The 17,510-nt window shown below is 66.2% G+C and overlaps 2 protein-coding genes across 2 annotated transcripts in view; one reads left to right on the top strand and one right to left on the bottom strand.

The window, feature by feature from the left end:
- TESK1 (testis associated actin remodelling kinase 1) overlaps positions 1-14,906 on the top strand; it is a 32,826-nt gene extending 17,920 nt beyond the window's left edge. Inside the window, exons 2-11 of the mRNA XM_050943577.1 lie at positions 5,364-5,485; positions 5,846-5,894; positions 7,296-7,442; positions 8,528-8,610; positions 9,042-9,132; positions 10,062-10,145; positions 10,547-10,636; positions 11,017-11,167; positions 11,680-14,712; positions 14,880-14,906. Of these exons, the coding sequence (XP_050799534.1) occupies positions 5,364-5,485; positions 5,846-5,894; positions 7,296-7,442; positions 8,528-8,610; positions 9,042-9,132; positions 10,062-10,145; positions 10,547-10,636; positions 11,017-11,167; positions 11,680-12,740 (1,878 nt within the window). The 3' untranslated portion in view covers positions 12,741-14,712; positions 14,880-14,906. The remainder of the gene's footprint in view (positions 1-5,363; positions 5,486-5,845; positions 5,895-7,295; positions 7,443-8,527; positions 8,611-9,041; positions 9,133-10,061; positions 10,146-10,546; positions 10,637-11,016; positions 11,168-11,679; positions 14,713-14,879) is intronic.
- LOC127046504 (uncharacterized) overlaps positions 1-17,510 on the bottom strand; it is a 257,859-nt gene that overhangs the window by 168,428 nt on the left and 71,921 nt on the right. The gene's annotated exons all lie outside the window — the stretch shown is intronic.

Genomic DNA, 17,510 nt, shown 5'->3' with positions numbered 1-17,510 from the left:
GACTATAAGGTGGATAGAAAGCTGGCTCAATCGTCGGGCTCAGCGGGTAGTGATCAATGGCTCTGTGTCTAGTTGGCAGCCGGTTTCAAGTGGAGTGCCCCAGGGGTTGGTCCTGGGGCCGGTTTTGTTCAACATCTTTATTAATTATCTGGATGATGGGATGGATTGCAACAAGTTCGTGGATGACACTAAACTGGGAGGAGTGGTAGATACGCTGGAGGGTAGGAATAGGATACAGAGGGACCTAGACAAATTGGAAGATTGAGCCAAAAGAAACCTGATGAGGTTCGACAAGTGCAGAGCCCTGCACTTAGGACGGAAGAATCCCCTACACTGCTACAGACTAGGGACCGAATGGCTAGGAAGCAGTTCTGCAGAAAAGGACCTAGGGGTTACAGTGGACAAGAAGCTGGATACAAGTCAGCAGTGTGCCCTTGTTGCCAAGAAGGCTAACGGCATATTGGGCTGCGTTAGTAGGGGCATTGCCAACAGATTTAAGGAAGTGATTATTCCCCTCTATTCGGCACTGGTGAGACCACATTGAGTCCAGTTTGGGCCCCTCACTACAGAAGAGATGTGGACAAATTGGAGAATCCAGCGGAGAACAATGAAAATGATTAGTGGGTTGGGGCACATGACATATTAGGAAAGGCTGAGGGAACTGGGCTTGTTTAGTCAGCAGAAAAGAAGAATGAGGGGGGATTTGATAGCTGTGATGTCCGTTTGGGGAATGACTGGATCACTCTAAGACAAAATTCAGTCCCTGTTTCAGTCCTCGCCAGGGGCTGAACCCAGCGAGCCAGCAGGCCGGGAGTGGAGATGCCCGGGAAATGCAAACAGCCTGGTTGGCAGGGAGAAGACGGGTTGCTTGCAACACTAGGGAATGGCTATGAAGCTCAGGGCACCTTCCTGTCTGCAGCAGACCTGGGCCTGTGGGGGCAGAGGAATGCCCCCGCCCAGCTCCACGCTGGAGCTGTGAGTCACACAGGCTCAGGGGTAACTGCCTGATGCTGTGACCAAGGGAGCCGCTCATGGGGTCTGTGGTAGCTGGGAGCCCAGCTCAGCGTGGGGAGAGACGGGCAGGGCAGGACGGCTGCCAGACCTTGCCAGGGTCAGAGCCGGACACTATCTAGCCCAGCGTCCTGTCTCTGCCAGGTGCCCCAGAGGGAGTGAACAGAACAGGGGGATTTATCGAGTGCTCCATCCCCTGCCGCCCAGTCCCAGCTTCTGGCAGTCAAAGGTTTAGGGACACCCAGAGCAGGGGGTTGTGTCCCTGACCATCTTGGCTAATAGCCATTGATGGACCTGTCCTCCAGGAACTGATCTAGTTCTTTTTTGAATTATACTTATACTTAGAGTTATATTTTGGCCTTCACAACATCCCCTGGCGAGGAGTTCCACAGGATGACTGTGCATTGAAATACTTCCAGTTCTTTGTTTCAAACCTGCTTCCTATTCATTTCATTTGGTGAGACCTAGTTCTTGTGTTATGTGAAGGAGTAAATAACACCTCCTTATTCACTTCCTCCACACCAGTCATGATTTTATAGACCTCAATTGTATCCCCGCTTAGTCGCCTCTTTTCCAAGCTAGAAAGTTCCAGTCTTATTAATCTCTCCTCATATGGCTGCTGCTCCACACCACTAATCATTTTTGTTGCCCTTTTCTGAACCTTTTCCAATTCCAATAGATTTTTTTTTAAATACGGCGACCACATCTGCACGCAGTATTCAAGGTGTGCACATACCATGGATTTATATAGAGACAATAAGATATTTTCTGTCTTATTATCTCTCCCTTTCCTAATGATTCCCAACATTCTGTTCGCTTTTTTGCTGCCGCTGCACATTGTGTGGATGTTTTCCAAGAACTCTCCACAAGGACTCCAAGATTTTTCTAAAGTGGCAACAGCTCATTTAGACCCCATCGTTTTGTATGTATCACTGGGATTACGTTTTCCAATGTGCATTTCTTTGCATTTATCAACATTGAATTTCATCTGCCATTTTGTTGTGCAGTCGCACAGTTGAGTGAGATCCCTTTGTGACTTCGGCACATGGTGTGACTGTGCGGGGGGGGGCAGTGGTGCACCCGCGGTCTGTGGTCCAGGGTTGTGCTGTGGGGAAAGAGATCTGAGGAAGTGGAAATTTTCTTGAGTGTTTTTATGAAGCTGATGTGTGCCTCAGTTTCCCTCTCTACATTGTATTGTTACTCAGTGGGCACAAAAGGGTTAACGCTGCCCCTGACCCAGCACAGGGGACACGGGGGGGGGGGGAAGGTGTCGCCTGATGTCGGGGTGCAATGAATCGGGTCCTTACGGAACCGGCTGGAAGCGACCCAGACTAGGGCTCCAGATGGACCTCGCCAGCTGCGAGGTCTCAGCAGCAGTGGCTCCGCGGGGCAGCTCTGGTGCACACAGCAGGGCAAGCCCTGGGAGGGGCCAGGCCTGGTGCTCTGAGCTGGCGAGATCCCCTTGGGCCAGGCCTGGGTCTCTGTCTGGCCGCTCCCCTGGGGCCAGGGGGCTCCAGAGGAGCGTGGGTGAGTGGGCGTTAAGCAGGGAGCTGTGGAGGGGGCATCACCCTAGGGGGTCGCTGCCCTTAGCACCCGGGCCCCTGGGTGGCACAGGTGCCGGGAGCTGGCTGGGAAGGCGACACTGGTGAAACACGAGCACCCAGGCCGAGGGGCTGCTGAATAATGCAGGGCCTGGGGGAGATATGAATGGAGAGGCAAGCGAGGCCATGGGGGCCCAGAGAAGACACCCGGCCTTGGGACAGGGGGCGCCAGCCTGGCAGTGTGTGTGCTTTGGGGGTGTAGCCTGAATCTGCCCCCCCCAAGCCATGGGGATGAGCACAGGGTGCCGTGAGGAGGGTGCACCTACCCTAGGCCCCATGCACCATGAGCATAGCCACAGATGTCTGTCCCGCCCGGCGGCTGGGGGGAAGAGGCACCTAGTCTGCCTCTTGGTGCCCCACCTGGGCCAGGCACGGCAACTCCCAACCCCCCGCAGCCTGGGAGGGAGGGGGTCAGGCAGCAGGAGGAGGCAGGTTCATGGTGTGGCCCCATTTACCCAAAGTGCTGCACAAACTGTATGTGAGGCACCCTTGCCCAGCACTGGCATGCAGCCACCTCTGGGGCAGACCTGGCAGCTCGCTCACAGCTCACAGCCACACCGCACAACTGCTCAGGACAGCAAGGGAGGCGGGAAGCCGTGTGCTGCGAGGCTCCTGCCCCCTTCCTGCCCCTCCCTTGGGAACTGCCCAGGGCCTGTCTGCATCTGCCCCCCAGCCAGCTCCCAGGCCCTGCTGTACTGACTGGGGGAGGCAGACTCTGCCTAGAGCCCGGCAGGGGGGCAGCCTGGCTGGGGGCGGGCCGGGCCTGGCACAGCCCAGCAACTCAGAGCAGCATTGACTAAAAAGGGCAGGAGAGGGGAGCTGACAGCAGCGCTGAGGAATGCCTGAGCCCTCCTGGGGCAGGGGCTCCTCCGTCAGCTGCTGGGTCCCCCCGGCAGGCAGCTGGGCTGGGAGGGAGGAGGGGGGGAGGGGGGCTCTGCACTGCTCTCCGGAAATGGGGCGAGGCCCCTTTTTCTTCCCAGCACCCGCCAGAGCCAGGGACCCTCCCAGGGAACTGGAACCCCCTGGGCAGAGTCTGAGCCTGTGTGCCGGAGGGGGCTCTGTGCATGTGTGCGTGTGTGTGTGTGTGAGAGAGCCGTATGTGTGTGCAGTAGGAGTCAGTGTGTGCATGTGTCAGCCGTGTGTGTGTGGCAGGTGGGGACTCTGTGTGCATGTATGTGTCAGCTGTGTGTGTGTGGCAGTGGGGGTCTGTGTACGAGAGATGGAGGCTCTGTGGGCTGTGCACTGCGGGCTCCGTGTGTGTGTGTGTGTGTGTCAGCTATGTGTGCATGTGGTGGGGGCTCTGTGTGCATGTGTGTGTCAGCTATGTGTGCATGGGGCAGGGTCTGTGTGTGAGAGATGGGGCTCCATGTATGGGTGTGTGTCATCCGTGTGTGTGCGTGCAGCAAGGTCTGTGTGTGAGAGACACGGGTTCCGTGTGCATGGCAGTGGGGGCTCCATGTGCATGTGTGTGCCAGCTGTGTGTGCATGTGGCAGGTTCCATGTGTGTGCGAGGGGCGAGGTCTCTGTGCAAGAGATGGGGGTTCTGTGTGCATGCGTGTGCCAGCCATGTATGTGTGCAGCAGGGTCTGTGTGCAAGAGATGGGGGCTCTGTGTGTGTGTGTGTGTATGCGTGTGCGCCAGCCGTGTGTGCGCACAGCAGAGTCTGTGTGCGAGATATGGGGGCTCCGTGTATGCATGTGTGCATGTGGCAGGTTCCATGTGTGTGCGAGGGGCGAGGTCTCTGTGCAAGAGATGGGGGTTCTGTGTGCATGCGTGTGCCAGCCATGTATGTGTGCAGCAGGGTCTGTGTGCAAGAGATGGGGGCTCTGTGTGTGTGTGTGTATGCGTGTGCGCCAGCCGTGTGTGCGCACAGCAGAGTCTGTGTGCGAGATATGGGGGCTCCGTGTATGCATGTGTGCCAGCTGTGTGTGCATGTGGCGGGATCTGAGTGCGAGAGACGGGGGCTCTGTGTGTGCTGGGAGGACAGACCCCGGCAGCCACCTCCCCTCTGGCATCCCTAGAGCAGCCCCAGTAATGAGGATCACATGGTGGCCTCCGCTCAGAGCAGGCTAAATATACCGCGCTGCTGCGGCTGGCAGGACTGGGCGCTGAGTCCCCGCTCCCTGCGGCTCACCCAGGCAGGACTCCCGGCTCTGCCAGGGCCTGGTGCTGGCCAACACTGCACTTTGGGACAGTGGTTCTGGTCAATCTCCGAGTGCTGAGCTCCCGGCTCCTTCCCCCGGGGGCCTTGCCGGGCTCCAGGGGCCATTCAGCCTCTGCTAAGGGGCCTTGTTAATACAATGGCACTGATGTGCCCAGAGCTGGCCATCCGCAGGGTGCTTGCAGACCTTCCTCTCCAATTCACATGGGGAAACTGAGGCTCCTGGCAGTGTGGGACCCAGCAGGTCCATCTCAGCACTCAGGGTCCTGGCTCCCAGTCCTGTGCTCTGCCCACTAGGCCATGCTGTGTCCCGCCTTTACAATCATAGAATATCAGGGTTGGAAGGGACCTCAGGAGGTATCTAGTCCAACCCCCTGCTCAAAGCAGGACCAACCCCAACTAAATCATCCCAGCCAGGGCTTTGTCAAGCCTGACCTTAAAAACCTCTAAGGAAGGAGATTCCACCACCTCCCTAGGGAACCCATTCCAGTGCTTCACCACCCTCCCGGTGAAATAGTGTTTCCTAATATCCAGCCTAGATCTCCCCCACTGCAGCGTGAGCCCCTTGCTCCCTGTTCTCTGCTCCCCAGGTGCGGCACCGCCAGTCCGGCCAGATCATGGTGCTGAAGATGAACAAGCTGATGAGCAACCGGGGGAACATGCTGCGGGAGGTGCAGCTCATGAACCGCCTCTCGCACCCCAACATCCTCAGGTGAGGGGCCCGCAGTGACCCCCCCAACACCCCTGCCACCAGATGGCCCCTGGGCAGCCGGCGTCTGCGACCCCCGCTCCCATCAGAGCGGGGCCCCTCCTGGCCTGGCCCGGCCCGGCTGCTGGGCCTGGCTCTGTGGCCCTCGCGGAGGCCCTGGCTCTGCCCGTGTGCCTCTACCCAGGGCGTGGGGAAGCCGGCTCTGGCTAGGGGGTGAGGTCCCTCCCCCGGATTGGCATGTGCTGGGCGGAGGGTGCCGGTCCCTTCTCCACCTGGATTCTCTCTCTCCGCGGGGGGATCTGGCCTGTCCAGGGGGCAGGTCCCCGGCGCTGCTGGTCTAACCCGCTCCCCTCTGTGTCTCAGGTTCATGGGGGTCTGTGTGCACCAGGGGCAGCTGCACGCGCTCACAGAGGTACGAGGGGGGCACCCAGGGGGCCCGAGGGGTGCTGCGCTGGGGCCCATGCAGCTGTGTCTGCCCTGGCAGGGGCACCTGTGCTGGGGCTGGTGGGGAGGCAGGCAGGGCAGGGCAGGATGGGCAGACAGGCCCCATAGCGGAGGTGGGCAGGGCAAGACGGGGGGACTGGCCCCATGGGGGGTGGGGGTGGGGAGGTGGGCAGGGCAGGAGGATGGGGGATGGGCCCCATGGGGGAGGCGGTGGGGAGGCGAACAGGGCAGGAGGATGGGGGATGGGCCCCATGGGGGAGGCGGTGGGGAGGCGGGCAGGGCAAGAGGACAGGAGACAGGCCAATGGGGGAGGCAGGCAGGGTAGGGCAGGGCAAGGAGGGGGACCGGCCCCTTGGGGGGTGGGGTGGGGAGGTAGACCAGGCAGGAGGATGTGCGAGGCAGTGGGGAGGCGAGCAGGGCAGAGGGATGGGGAATGGGTCCCATGCGGGAGGCAATGGGGAGGCAGGCAGGCAGGGCAGAGGGTCAGGAGACTCTCCCATGGGGAAGGCAGTGGGGAGGCAGGCACGGCAGAGGGACGGGGCACGGGTCCAATCGGGGAGGCAGTGGGGAGGTGGGCAGGGCAGGAGGATGGGAGACCGGCCTGATGGGGGAGGCGGGCAGGGCAAGGTGGGGGGCCGGCCCCATGGGCAGGGAGGCAGGCAGGGCAGGAGGACTGGGGACAGGCCCGATGGGGGAGGCAGGCAGAGCAGGGCAAGGTGGGGGGCCGGCCCCATAGGCAGGAGGACTGGGGACAGGCCAGATGGGGGAGGTGGTCAGGGCAGGAGGATGGGGGACCGGCCCGATGGGGGAGGCGGGCAGAGCAGGGCAAGGTGGGGGGCCGGCCCCATGGGTGGGGAGGCAGGCAGGGCAGGAGGACTGGGGACAGGCCCGATGGGGGAGGTGGGCAGGGCAGGAGGATGGGGGACCGGCCCGATGGGGGAGGTGGGCAGGGCAGGAGGATGGGGGACCGGCCCGATGGGGGAGGTGGGCAGGGCAGGAGGATGGGAGACCGGCCCGATGGGGGAGGTGGGCAGGGCAGGAGGATGGGGGACCGGCCCGATGGGGGAGGTGGGCAGGGCAGGAGGATGGGGGACCGGCCCGATGGGGGAGGTGGGCAGGGCAGGAGGATGGGGGACCGGCCCGATGGGGGAGGTGGGCAGGGCAGGAGGTTGGGAGACCGGCCCGATGGGGGAGGTGGGCAGGGCAGGAGGATGGGGGACCGGCCCGATGGGGGAGGTGGGCAGGGCAGGAGGATGGGGGACCGGCCCGATGGGGGAGGTGGGCAGGGCAGGGCAGGGCAAGGCCGGGAACCGGCCCCATGGGGATGCTGGGGGCTGACGGCCCGCTGCCCGTCCCCTCTCCCTGGCAGTACATCAATGGCGGGAACCTGGAGCAGCTGCTGGACAGCCCGGTGCCTCTCTCCTGGGCCGTGCGCGTCCGGCTGGCCCTGGACATCGCCCGCGGCCTGCGCTACCTGCACTCCAAGGGCATCTTCCACCGCGACCTCACCTCCAAGGTGGGCAGTGCCCCTCCCTCCAGCTGACAGACCCCTCCCCGCTTCCTGGCCCCCCGGCGCTCTCGCCCGCCCGCCCACGGCACGGGGTCTCGGAGGAGCCAGCCCAGCCATTGCCCAGCCCATGGGACGCGCCGGGGCTGGCAGGGTGCTGAGCCCGAGCCTCGCTCTGCCGCCGGGGGCTGCCCTGACGGGACGGTGTGAAGGGCTCGTTGTCACAGGCTCCCAGCCCCCTACGGTCCCTCCTCCCCCTGGAATTGCACTTCTCTGAGCCTCCGTGGGCCCCCTCAGGGCATCCCCTCACTCTGGACCCCCAGGACATCCTCTCCCAGACAGAGCAATGCAACCCCGATCTCTAGCGCGGAGCGACTCTCAGCCAGTGTAACACAGGAGGGTTTACTGAGCGTCTGCACCCAGCGCAGGAAACTCTCCAGGCCTCAGGCACAGCACATCTAGGTCTGTCCAGCCTCCAGCGGGGCTCTGGCTGCTTTTCCCTCCCAGCCCAGACACCCCCCTTCCAGCCAAGGCATCCTGTGTCGTCTCCCCCACAGCTCCTCCCCTGGCCTTTCTCTTCGGTCCCAGGGAAACAGGTCGCTGGGGCTCCTCTCCTCTCCTCCATCCTTTGCACCCCTCTGGCTGGAGCCGGCTGGTCAGGTCACGGGGTCCTCTCTCCGCAGCCCATTGTCCTCCCACTGGCCAGAACCGGCTGCGATTCCTGAGTTGGGCCCCCAGGTCACCAGTTGTTAGGGTTCCCCGTCTCCAGGCCATTGCCCAGGGGTCCCAGCAGCCAGGCAAGGTCACACCTGGTCCCCTGCAGCAGCAAACCCTCTCCCAGCCCCTTGTTAAACATGCAGCACACAGGGAAACTGAGGCGCACACGCTATTAATGTAAAACACGACAAAATCCCCAACTTCATCACATGCTGGATCCCCTGTGCTCCCTTAGGTGCTCGCTGCCCTCCCCCGGGACAGCAGGGTGAGAATGCCCCTGCCCGCAGCCCTCTCGATTGCTTGTGGGGGGCAGTGCTCCATGGGGCAGGTGCCAGGCGGGGCGTGTGTCGTGACGTCTCCTCTCCTCTGGTTCTCAGAACTGCCTAGTGAAGAGTGAGGACAACGGCTACACGGCCGTGGTGGGGGACTTCGGCCTGGCGGAGAAGATTCCCACCTACAGGTGAGTGGGGAGCTGCCCCCACCCCAGAGTGGGGCACGTCACCCCAACAGATCTAGGCAGAAGGGCCAGCGGTCCCCTCTGGACCCTTCCCCACCCAAGGCAGGGCGGCACCCACCCCCTCCTGGAGGTCAGAGCTGGCTGGGGGAGGGAGATCTGGCGTAGTCTGGGTGGGCTGTGGGTCGCCCCTGGCTGGAGGGGGGATGGGGAGGGCTTTGGAGGGCTGCGAGCTGCCCCGCCTTGGGGCAGGGACCCATGGGAATGGAGGTTGCCCTGGCTGCAGGCAGGGACTGGGGTGCTGGGGATTGTCCCAGCTGGGGCAGGAGATGGGGCGGGGGGCTGGGGTTTGCCCCGGCTTCGGGCAGGGCCCTGCAGGGGTTGGGGTTGCGCAGCTGGGAAGAGGGCCGGGCTAACCCTGCGGCTCTGCCTCCCAGCGAGGACGCTCTGAAGGAGCCGCTGGCCGTGGTGGGCTCGCCGTACTGGATGGCCCCGGAGGTGCTGCGTGGGGAGCTGTACAACGAGAAGGTGACTCGCTGAGCTGGCACCGGGGGCTGATTGCCTTTGCCACGCCTGGGCTTGGCCATTTCCAGGGGCAGTGCCAGCCTGGGGCGGGGGGGATGTATGCGATGGTGGGTCCTGGGGGTCAGCAGGGGGGAGGTGCTGGGAAGCAGCTGGGTGGGGTGTGTGAAGGGGCCAGCAGGGTGTGTGGGAGGAAATGGGGGGCAGAGTGTGGGGGGAATGGGGGGCAGTGGGACATGGGGGAATGGGAGGTGACAGGACATGGGGGGCGAGGGGTCTGGCAGGACATGGGGTGTCAAGGGGGTCGGCGGGGGGGAGCGGTGGAACATAGGGGGTGCAGGGGGGTGTTAGGGCATGGGGGGGGCGAGGGGGCTGTGTGGTCACTGACACTCTTCTCCCAGCGTTTCCTGGAGAGTGTCCTGAACCTGTCACTCCCCTGGCCAGTGCCCACCCCCACATCCTCCTGCTGGGAGAGGCCGGGACTGGGGTAGCTGGGAGCCCCCCAGCCAGTGCCCCATCCCGCCCCCCATAGCACCCCCTGCTGGGAGAGGCCGGGACTGGGGTAGCCAGCAGCGCCCCCCAGCCAGCGCCCCACCCTGCCCCCCATACCGCCCCCTGTGGCAGTGGCCGGGACTGGGGTAGCTGGCAGCCCCCCCCAGCCAGCGCCCCACCTCGCCCCCCATATCTCCTCCAGTGGGAGAGGCCAGGACTGGGGTAGCCGGCAGCCCCCCCCAGCCAGCACCCCACCCTGCCCCCCATAGCGCCCCTGCGGGAGAGGCCGGGGCTGCAGAAGCCGTGATGTGCCACGCTGTCCGGCTGGGCCGTGGCCCCGGCGGGAGCCGTGGGGATGTCCTGGCTCGTGCGTGCCCGGCGAAGGGCTGTAGCGTTCCCCTCGGCGCCGCTGACACACCCTCCCCTCCCGCTCCTCTCCGCAGGCAGACGTCTTTGCCTACGGCATCATCCTGTGTGAGACCATCGCGCGGGTCCCCGCCGACCCGGACTACCTGCCCCGCACCGAGGTAACCCTCGGCCAGGCCGCCTGCTGCCGGGGGTGAGGCGGAGCGTGGCGGGGGTGCACGTGGCGGAGGTGCTCGTGGCAGGGGTGAGGCAGAGTGTGGCGGGGGTGCGCGTGGTGGGGGTGCGCGTGGCAGGGGTGCAGAGGCCTGCAAACCCCTCCCTCCCCGGAGCCACGGGCCCCTGCTCCCCGGCTCCAGGGACGGCTCCTGTGTGGGCAGGGCTTTGGGGCACTTCCTGCCCCCAGTGGTCGGCGACACCTCTGGCTGGGATCCCCGTGGGGTGCCATCTGGGGCAGGAGCTTGATGCAGAGGGGCGCAGGGGCACAGGAGAGGGGGGCAGGACGCATGGCCTGGGCCCTGTGATTCAGGCTTTGTCGCTGACCTCCCGTCGTCTCCCCGGGCAGGATTTTGGGCTGGACGTCGCCGCTTTCTGCAACATGGTAGGGGACGACTGTCCTGCAGCCTTCCTCCAGCTGGCCTTCCACTGCTGCAGGGTACGTGTCCCCCTCTTCCCTTCCCTCCCCCAAGCAGGGTTCCTGGGCCTGCCCCCCGCACCAGACACCGAGACACGGGGCAGCTGGGTGATTGATTCCTGGTGCCAAGGCCTGCCCCCCTTCCAGCCTGCCCCCGAATGGGGGCTCCTGGCACCACAGAGCCACCGGGATCCATGCCTGTTCTCCCCTCCCTCGCCCCCAGCATGCAGGACAGGGGCAGCACAACCGAGCTGCCCCCTGCTCCAAGGGGGCGCTGCCCCCATCTCCTGCCCAGCAATTCCTCCCGAGTCCCGCGAGCTGGGGGGCCCTGGTGAAGCTGGGCAGGTGGGTGAGAGTTGGTGCCCTGTGGCCATCGGTGACGTGGCGACTCCCCCACCCAGATGGAGCCGACAGCCCGACCCGCCTTCGTGGAGATCACGCAGCGCCTGGAGGGCATCCTGCAGCACCAGCTGGGAGTGGGGGGCACCGGCGTCGACCCGCAGAGTGATGGGGAGAGTGTGCCCCCGCCTGGGACCCCGGCCACGCTGAATGGTACCATGACTGCCCCGCCCCCGGCCTGTCCGTCCTGCTGCCTCCCCCACTCCCCTGGGACCCACTTGGCACTGGGCTGGGCACTGCGGGTGCTGAAGGGATCGCTAGGGCATGTGCTGCCCCCATGTGGCCAGAGCTGGGCGCTGCGGACACTGAGGCTGACCCCTGGATAGCACTGCAGCAAAGGGGTCCGTGGGTGGCCTGCTGGCTGTCCCCCCGCGGGAGGGGTACGTGACCCGTCTCACCCCACTGAACTAATGGGGAGGCCCCACAGCCCTGGGGTGGGCTCAGGCGGAAATGCCAGCCCCACTCTACGGGGCGCGAGGGGGGGTGATGGGGCTGGCGGGACGCAGACGGCCTGGCAGCGGGGTGCCCAGGGGGTTCTCCCACCCGGTGCCCAGAGCCCCTGGTCGTGCATTGTGCCAGGCGCTCTCCAAATGGGCGGGCGGGGGCTGGAGGCAGTGGACCCAGTCCAGCCGGGGGCTGCCAACCCGCTGTCTGTGTTGTGCCAGGCGAGGCAGCGAGCGAGTCCGCGCTCCCTGAGCAACGTCCGCCGCGTGATCTGAGCTGGTCGCACCTCCAGCCCGACCCCCGCCTCGCCCGCAGCCGCTCGGACATGTTCCCGCCCAGGTCCCAGGCCCAGCTGCTGCCCCAGGAGCCCGACGCAGGCGCCCGCCCCAAGGAGCTGCCGCCGCGTCTCAACCCCTTCTCCCAGCGCCAGGACCTGAAGGGTGGGAAAATCAAGCTCTTCGACACGCCCAGCAAGTCGCTCATCTCGCTGACCTTCGCCCTGCCGCCGCCCACCCCCTACCAGCTGGGCACACCCATCACGCCCGAGCCCGTGGTGGAGGCGCAGTGCGACTTCTCTGCCCCCCTGCTGCTGACACGCAAGTGCCGTTCGCTACCCACGTCCCCCGAGCCGGCCCGCCGGGGGTGCCTGGCTCTGCGGGGGGAGCCGGCCCACGCCTGCTGCCGGGAGGAGACCCCAGCGTGTGGGGAGAGCCCCCAGCCTCACAGCCCCTTCCCAACTCGGAGCTGGGGGACAGCGGGGGAGGTGGCAGGGCGCTCACCCCTTACCAGGCCCCCCACAGTGGAGCAGATGGACTGCAGCCCTGACAGCCCCGAGCCAGAGCCGGCGCCCGCCCCACCGCTCACCCACAGCACCTTCATCAGCACATCAGCGTCGGGTGCCCAGTCCTGGCCGCCGGGGCCCCCCAACGGCCTGCCCCTCAACAACAACAGCGTGGTGGTGAGCGCCCCATCCGGCTGGGGCCACGGCCTGGAGCGCGGCTTCTCGGAGCTCAGCATCCCCTGCACGGGGGCCTTGGAGTGGACGGAGCACTCGAGCGCGCTGCCCCGGCACGCCTCCAGCACCGGGCTGGAGCAGGACGAGGTGCTGGCCTGCCCTGGCTGCTGCCTGGGCCCCTTCAGCTTCAGCTTCGCCTCTGTCTGCCATCGGCCCACGCCCAGCCCGCCCCGCTACCAGCACCTCACCTGCGAGGCCAAGAGCCTCCTCTGCCAGGACAAACACCCGCCCAAGCCCAGCCTCAAGCTGCCGGAGGCACAGTCCTAGTGCTGGGCAGACGGGACGATGGACACGACCCCCCGCGCGGCTCCGGCTCCCTGCCACGGCCTGCGCTGAGCAGGGCCCGGAGCCCTGAAATCCCCACACCTCGCCCACGTGCCGGGACCCGGTTCTGCCCTGGTGACATGGCTGCCCCTAGGGCCACTCGCTGTGTTGGTGAGACCATCAGCCATTGCCAAGGCCACGCACAACCTGGGCTCACGTCCTGGCTGGCCCAGTGTGACCAGCAGGCGGGGAGGGGGGCTCGTGCAGGGAGCTCCAGGCTGGGCACGGACCCAGCAGCGAGGTGGTGCCAGCTCTGAGCGGGGCTGGCTCCCTGCAGTGGCACCAGGGGCCGGTGAGTCGAGCTGGGCTGACATGCAGTAACATGGCTGCCTCGTGCGCACGGCCACATCGGAGCCGGCGCGTCCCCTAGGAGGGGGAGTGGTGCCGGTTCATGCCGCACCGTGGGGACGGGGCTGGGTGGAGGGGCTCTGCACCCCCCTGAAAGCTGGGGGCTCCGGTGAGCAGCCACTGAGGTGCAGTGCTGATGGACCAGCAGGGCACGGTGCCACCCGGGAGTCTCTGGGAAGGCATGTGGGGGCAGGTGGACCCTCCATCCTGCCCTCCCTGCCCGCGGCTGTGGGGAGAGGAGTGGCACAATCGGGGTCATTCTGGGGCCTGGGGCTCCTCCCTGGCCGCCTGTCCCTGCGCGTCCGCTCCCCGGCCCCCGCAGTCAGAGGCGATGGGAGCACAAGCTGGAGGGGGCGTGGTGGGTGTTGGGGGGCCGCACTGTGCACTCGAGGCTCTCCTCTCTCCATCACACACGGGTAAGGGGCTGGGTAACGGGTGAGCCGGGCACTAAGCCGGGGTGACAGCGTGACGCCCTCCCCCATGGAGCCCACCTGTCCGGGTGGGGGGCAGGACCTGCGCCTGCTGGGCACGGAGCAGACTGGATGCCAGTCACTGGTGAGTGGGGATAAATACCCCCCCTTCACTTCCTGGTTCAGGCCCTGCCCCCTCCGTGGCAGCTGTGAAGTGGCCAGTGGGGCAGATCTTTGCAATATGGTGGCTGGGGTGTGCCCCCCCCGAGCTGTGTCCCCAAGCTCCCCTGCCGGGGGCAGCACCCGGGCTCCCCCCATCCAACGTATACGATGCACTGGTGAATGCAAACTCTTGGTTTTTATTCTGATAATAATTGCTAGTAATATATGCGACTGATTTAAGGTGTTCATCAGCGTCCCCTGTGTGTGTGCCGTGCGGGGGGGGGGGGCTGAGCTGGCTGGCTGGTCACAGGACAGGGACAGAGCCGGGCCTGGGAGCGCAAGTCAGGAGAGCCCACCTCAAAGGAGACCCCTCGGTGCTGTGCCTCGGTTTCCCCATCTGTGCCCTTAGGACTGCACAGAGCCCTGGGGGTGGGGAGCGTGTCAGCAGCACTGAAGGCTGTTCCAGCCCCATGGGGCCCCTGGTTGCAGCGTGGGGTGGAGGAGGTGGTGGGGGGCAGGCACTTGGGCAGTGGGGCAGGTAGGAGATGCAAAGGGAGGTGTTGCTGTGGAGGGGGCTGGTCCCTGCCGCCCTCCCGCTGGGCCCAGGGAGGTCCACTGGTGGGAGGGATGGAGCCGGTCCTGTGCTGGGAGCACGCTGGGGCCACCCTGCCTCTAGCCTGGCACCAGCATCTCGGGGTGGGGCATGAGCTCTGCCCCCTGGCCCTGCACTGCCCCCTCCGCTCAGCCCAGCCCCACTGCAGCGCGGCTCCCACACCAGCCTGGCCCCAGGCACATGGCCAGCTCCCACCCCCCCGGGCTCACCGCTCAGTGACCCTCCTTGGTCATAAACTTCCACACGCCAGCGCAAGCCAAACTCCCAGGCCTGCCCTGCCCTGCCCCCCTGCCCTCAGCACCGGCCCCCTCCCACGCCCTCTGCTCGCCGCCAACCTCTGGCCGCGCTCGGCCCTGCACTGCCCGGTGGTGGTGGGGGAGGCGTGTTCTGTTTCTGACGCCCGGGGGCAGGACTGTGGGTGCCGTGTTCTGTCTCTGAAAACCGAGGGGTGGAGGGGGCGTGTTGAGTCTCTGACCCCCAGGGGAGCGGGGGGGGGTACGGGCACGGGATGTGCTGTGTCTCTGAAGCCCAGGGGGGTGGGATGGGGAGGTGTTCTGTCTCTGAAGTCTGGGGGCAGGACTGGGGGGTGCCATGTTCTGTCTCTGAAAACCGGGGGGGGTGGGGGGGGCGTGTTGAGTCTCTGACCCCCAGGGGAGCGGGGGGGGACGGGCACGGGATGTGCTGTGTCTCTGAAGCCCAGGGGGTTGGGGTGGGGAGGTGTTCTGTCTCTGAAGTCTGGGGGCAGGACTGGGGGTGCCATGTTCTGTCTCTGAAAACCGGGGGCAGGACCAGGGGTGCCGTGTTGTGCTCACCCAGCCCTGACCTGCTGACCTATCAAACGCCGGGTGCGGAGAGGGGGGGCGTCTCTCACCCCCCATGCACAGGAGGCCCTGGGCCCAGGCCGTGGGTGTCCTGCCTCACTGCTCTGCTGCTCCCAGCTGCCGGGCAGCGCCCCGATCCCAGCCATGCCCGGCTGTGGGCAGCAGAAATCGCCCCGCACCAGCGACAGGCCCGCCTGGGAGCCCGACACCGTTAGAAAGGGGCAGGCTGTTTGCCCTGCATGGGGCAATGCCCACAGCCGTGGGGCTGCAGGAGGGTCTGGGGGGCAGAGAGCAGCTTCCTGCACCCTCCCCGGAGCCCACCCCACTGGGGCATTTAGTGCAGCGGGGCGGCCGGAGCTGCCAGGGAGCCCACGCTCGGCGGGGCCGCTCGCCCCCATGGGACCCAGCCCCACTTGCGGGAAGGGGGCTGGCTGTCTGCTAAGGGTGGGTGGCTCTTTTCCTGGCCATGATGCCCCCAGCCCTGCCCAGCAGGCAAGCTGGCACATGCCGGGGGGGCCGGGCTCCAGGCCGGAGCAGGGGGCAAGGCTGAGTGTGGTGGGGCCGGCCCTCGGGTGCTGCGTCCTCGGCACTGGGAGCAGGAGCTGAGCCTGGAGCAGCGGGAGCTGTAAGGGAACAAACAGGGTGAGCTGGGCCGGAGGGTCTGTCCCCCGCCCGCGCTGGGCCAGGCCTGAGACCCAGACGGCTGGAATGGCAGCGCCAGCTAGGTCGGGCCTGTGCCCCTCCTACAGCTTGGGGGGCGGGGGCCGACCCTGTGGCTCGCCGCTGCCAGGGGAAGGGGGCGAGTTGGGGCCCCAGCGCCAGCTGATTTGAGGCAGGCCGAGGGCGACGCGAATCTCCCCAACTGGTGCCGTGGAGCCCGCGGGGGAGCCCGGCTGGTGCTTTCGTTCTCACACGTTCGCAGTTGTACGGAGCCGGGATCTGCACCAGTGAGGAGGGGGACGGGCGCTCTCATGGGGCCCCCACGGCCCTGTCGCCCCAGCACAACCCACGACACCCACAGCTGACCCATGTGCCCTGCTCGACCAGCACTGCCCCGCAACCCACCCGCCTCTGCCCCCCATGTGCTCTTCCCCCCAGCCCCACCCTGAAGCCCCCCCCCCGCCTGCCATGTGCCCTGCTCCCCCGGCATCGCCCTACAACTCCCCCCATCCTTGCCCCCGACTGCTCTGCTTCCCCAGCCCCGCCCTACTAACCCCCCCTGCCCCTGCCCACAACTGTTGTGCTCCCCCACCCCTGCCCCCATGTGCCCTTCCCCCAGCCCCACCCGCAACCCCCCTCCCCTGCCCCCAACTGCTCCCCCAGTACCGCCCCGCAATTCCCCACGCCGCTGCCCCCGACCGCCCTACTCCCCCAGCACCACCCCGCAATCCCCCCACATCCCTGCCTCCCGTGTGCCCTTCCCCACAGCCCCACCCTGAAACTCCCCCATGCCCCTGCCCGCCATATGCCCTGCTCCCCCAGCACCACCCTACAAGCCCCCCTGCCCCTGCCCCCAATGTGCCCTGCTCCCCCAGCCCCACCCTGCAACCCCCAACACCCCTGCCCCCCATGTGCCCTGCTTCCCCAGCCCCACCCTGCAAACCCACTGCTCCCCCAACCCTGTGTGCCCTGATCCCCCAGCACCTCCCTACAAACCCCCCCACCCGACCCCCACTGCTCTGCTCCCCCAGCACCACCCCGCAACCCTCCTCTGTGTGCCCTGCTCCCCCAGCATCGCCCTACAAACCCCCCATGCCCCTGCCCCCCATGTGCCCTGATCTCCCAGCCCCACCTTGCAACCCCCCATGCCCCTGCCCCCGTGTGCCCTGCTCCCCCAGCACTGCCCCACAACCCCCCAACACACCTGGCCCCCATGTGCCCTGCTCCCCCAGCCCCATCCTGCATACCCACTGGTCTCCCGACCCCGTGTGCCCTGCCCCACCAGCACCGCCCCACAACCCCTCCCACAACCCTCCTCCCATGTGCCCTTCCCCCCAACACCACCCTGCAAACCCACTGGTCCCCCAACCCCATGTACCCTGCCCCCCCCCCCATCACCCTACAAACCTCCCCACCTCTGCCCCGACTGCTCTGCTCCCCCAGCACCGCCCCACAACCCCCTCCACACCCCTGCCCCCTGTGTGCCCTGCTTCCCCAGCCCCACCCTGCAAACCCACTGCTCCCCTGACCCCATGTGCCCTGCCCCCTGGCACTGCCCCACAACCCCTCCCACAGCCCTGCCAGGCATGTGCCCTTCCCCCCAGCACTGCCCTGCAAACCCACCACTCCCCTGACCCCCCAGCACACCCTGCAAACCCCCTGCTCCAGTGCCCCCCATGTGCCCTGCCCCCCCCAGCAC

Source organism: Gopherus flavomarginatus, chromosome 3 (assembly GCF_025201925.1).
Source record: "Gopherus flavomarginatus isolate rGopFla2 chromosome 3, rGopFla2.mat.asm, whole genome shotgun sequence".
In the NCBI taxonomy this organism is placed as follows: Eukaryota; Metazoa; Chordata; order Testudines; family Testudinidae; genus Gopherus; species Gopherus flavomarginatus.
The sequence above is the reverse complement of the archived record's forward strand: the minus strand, read 5'-3'. Positions and strand labels throughout refer to the sequence as shown.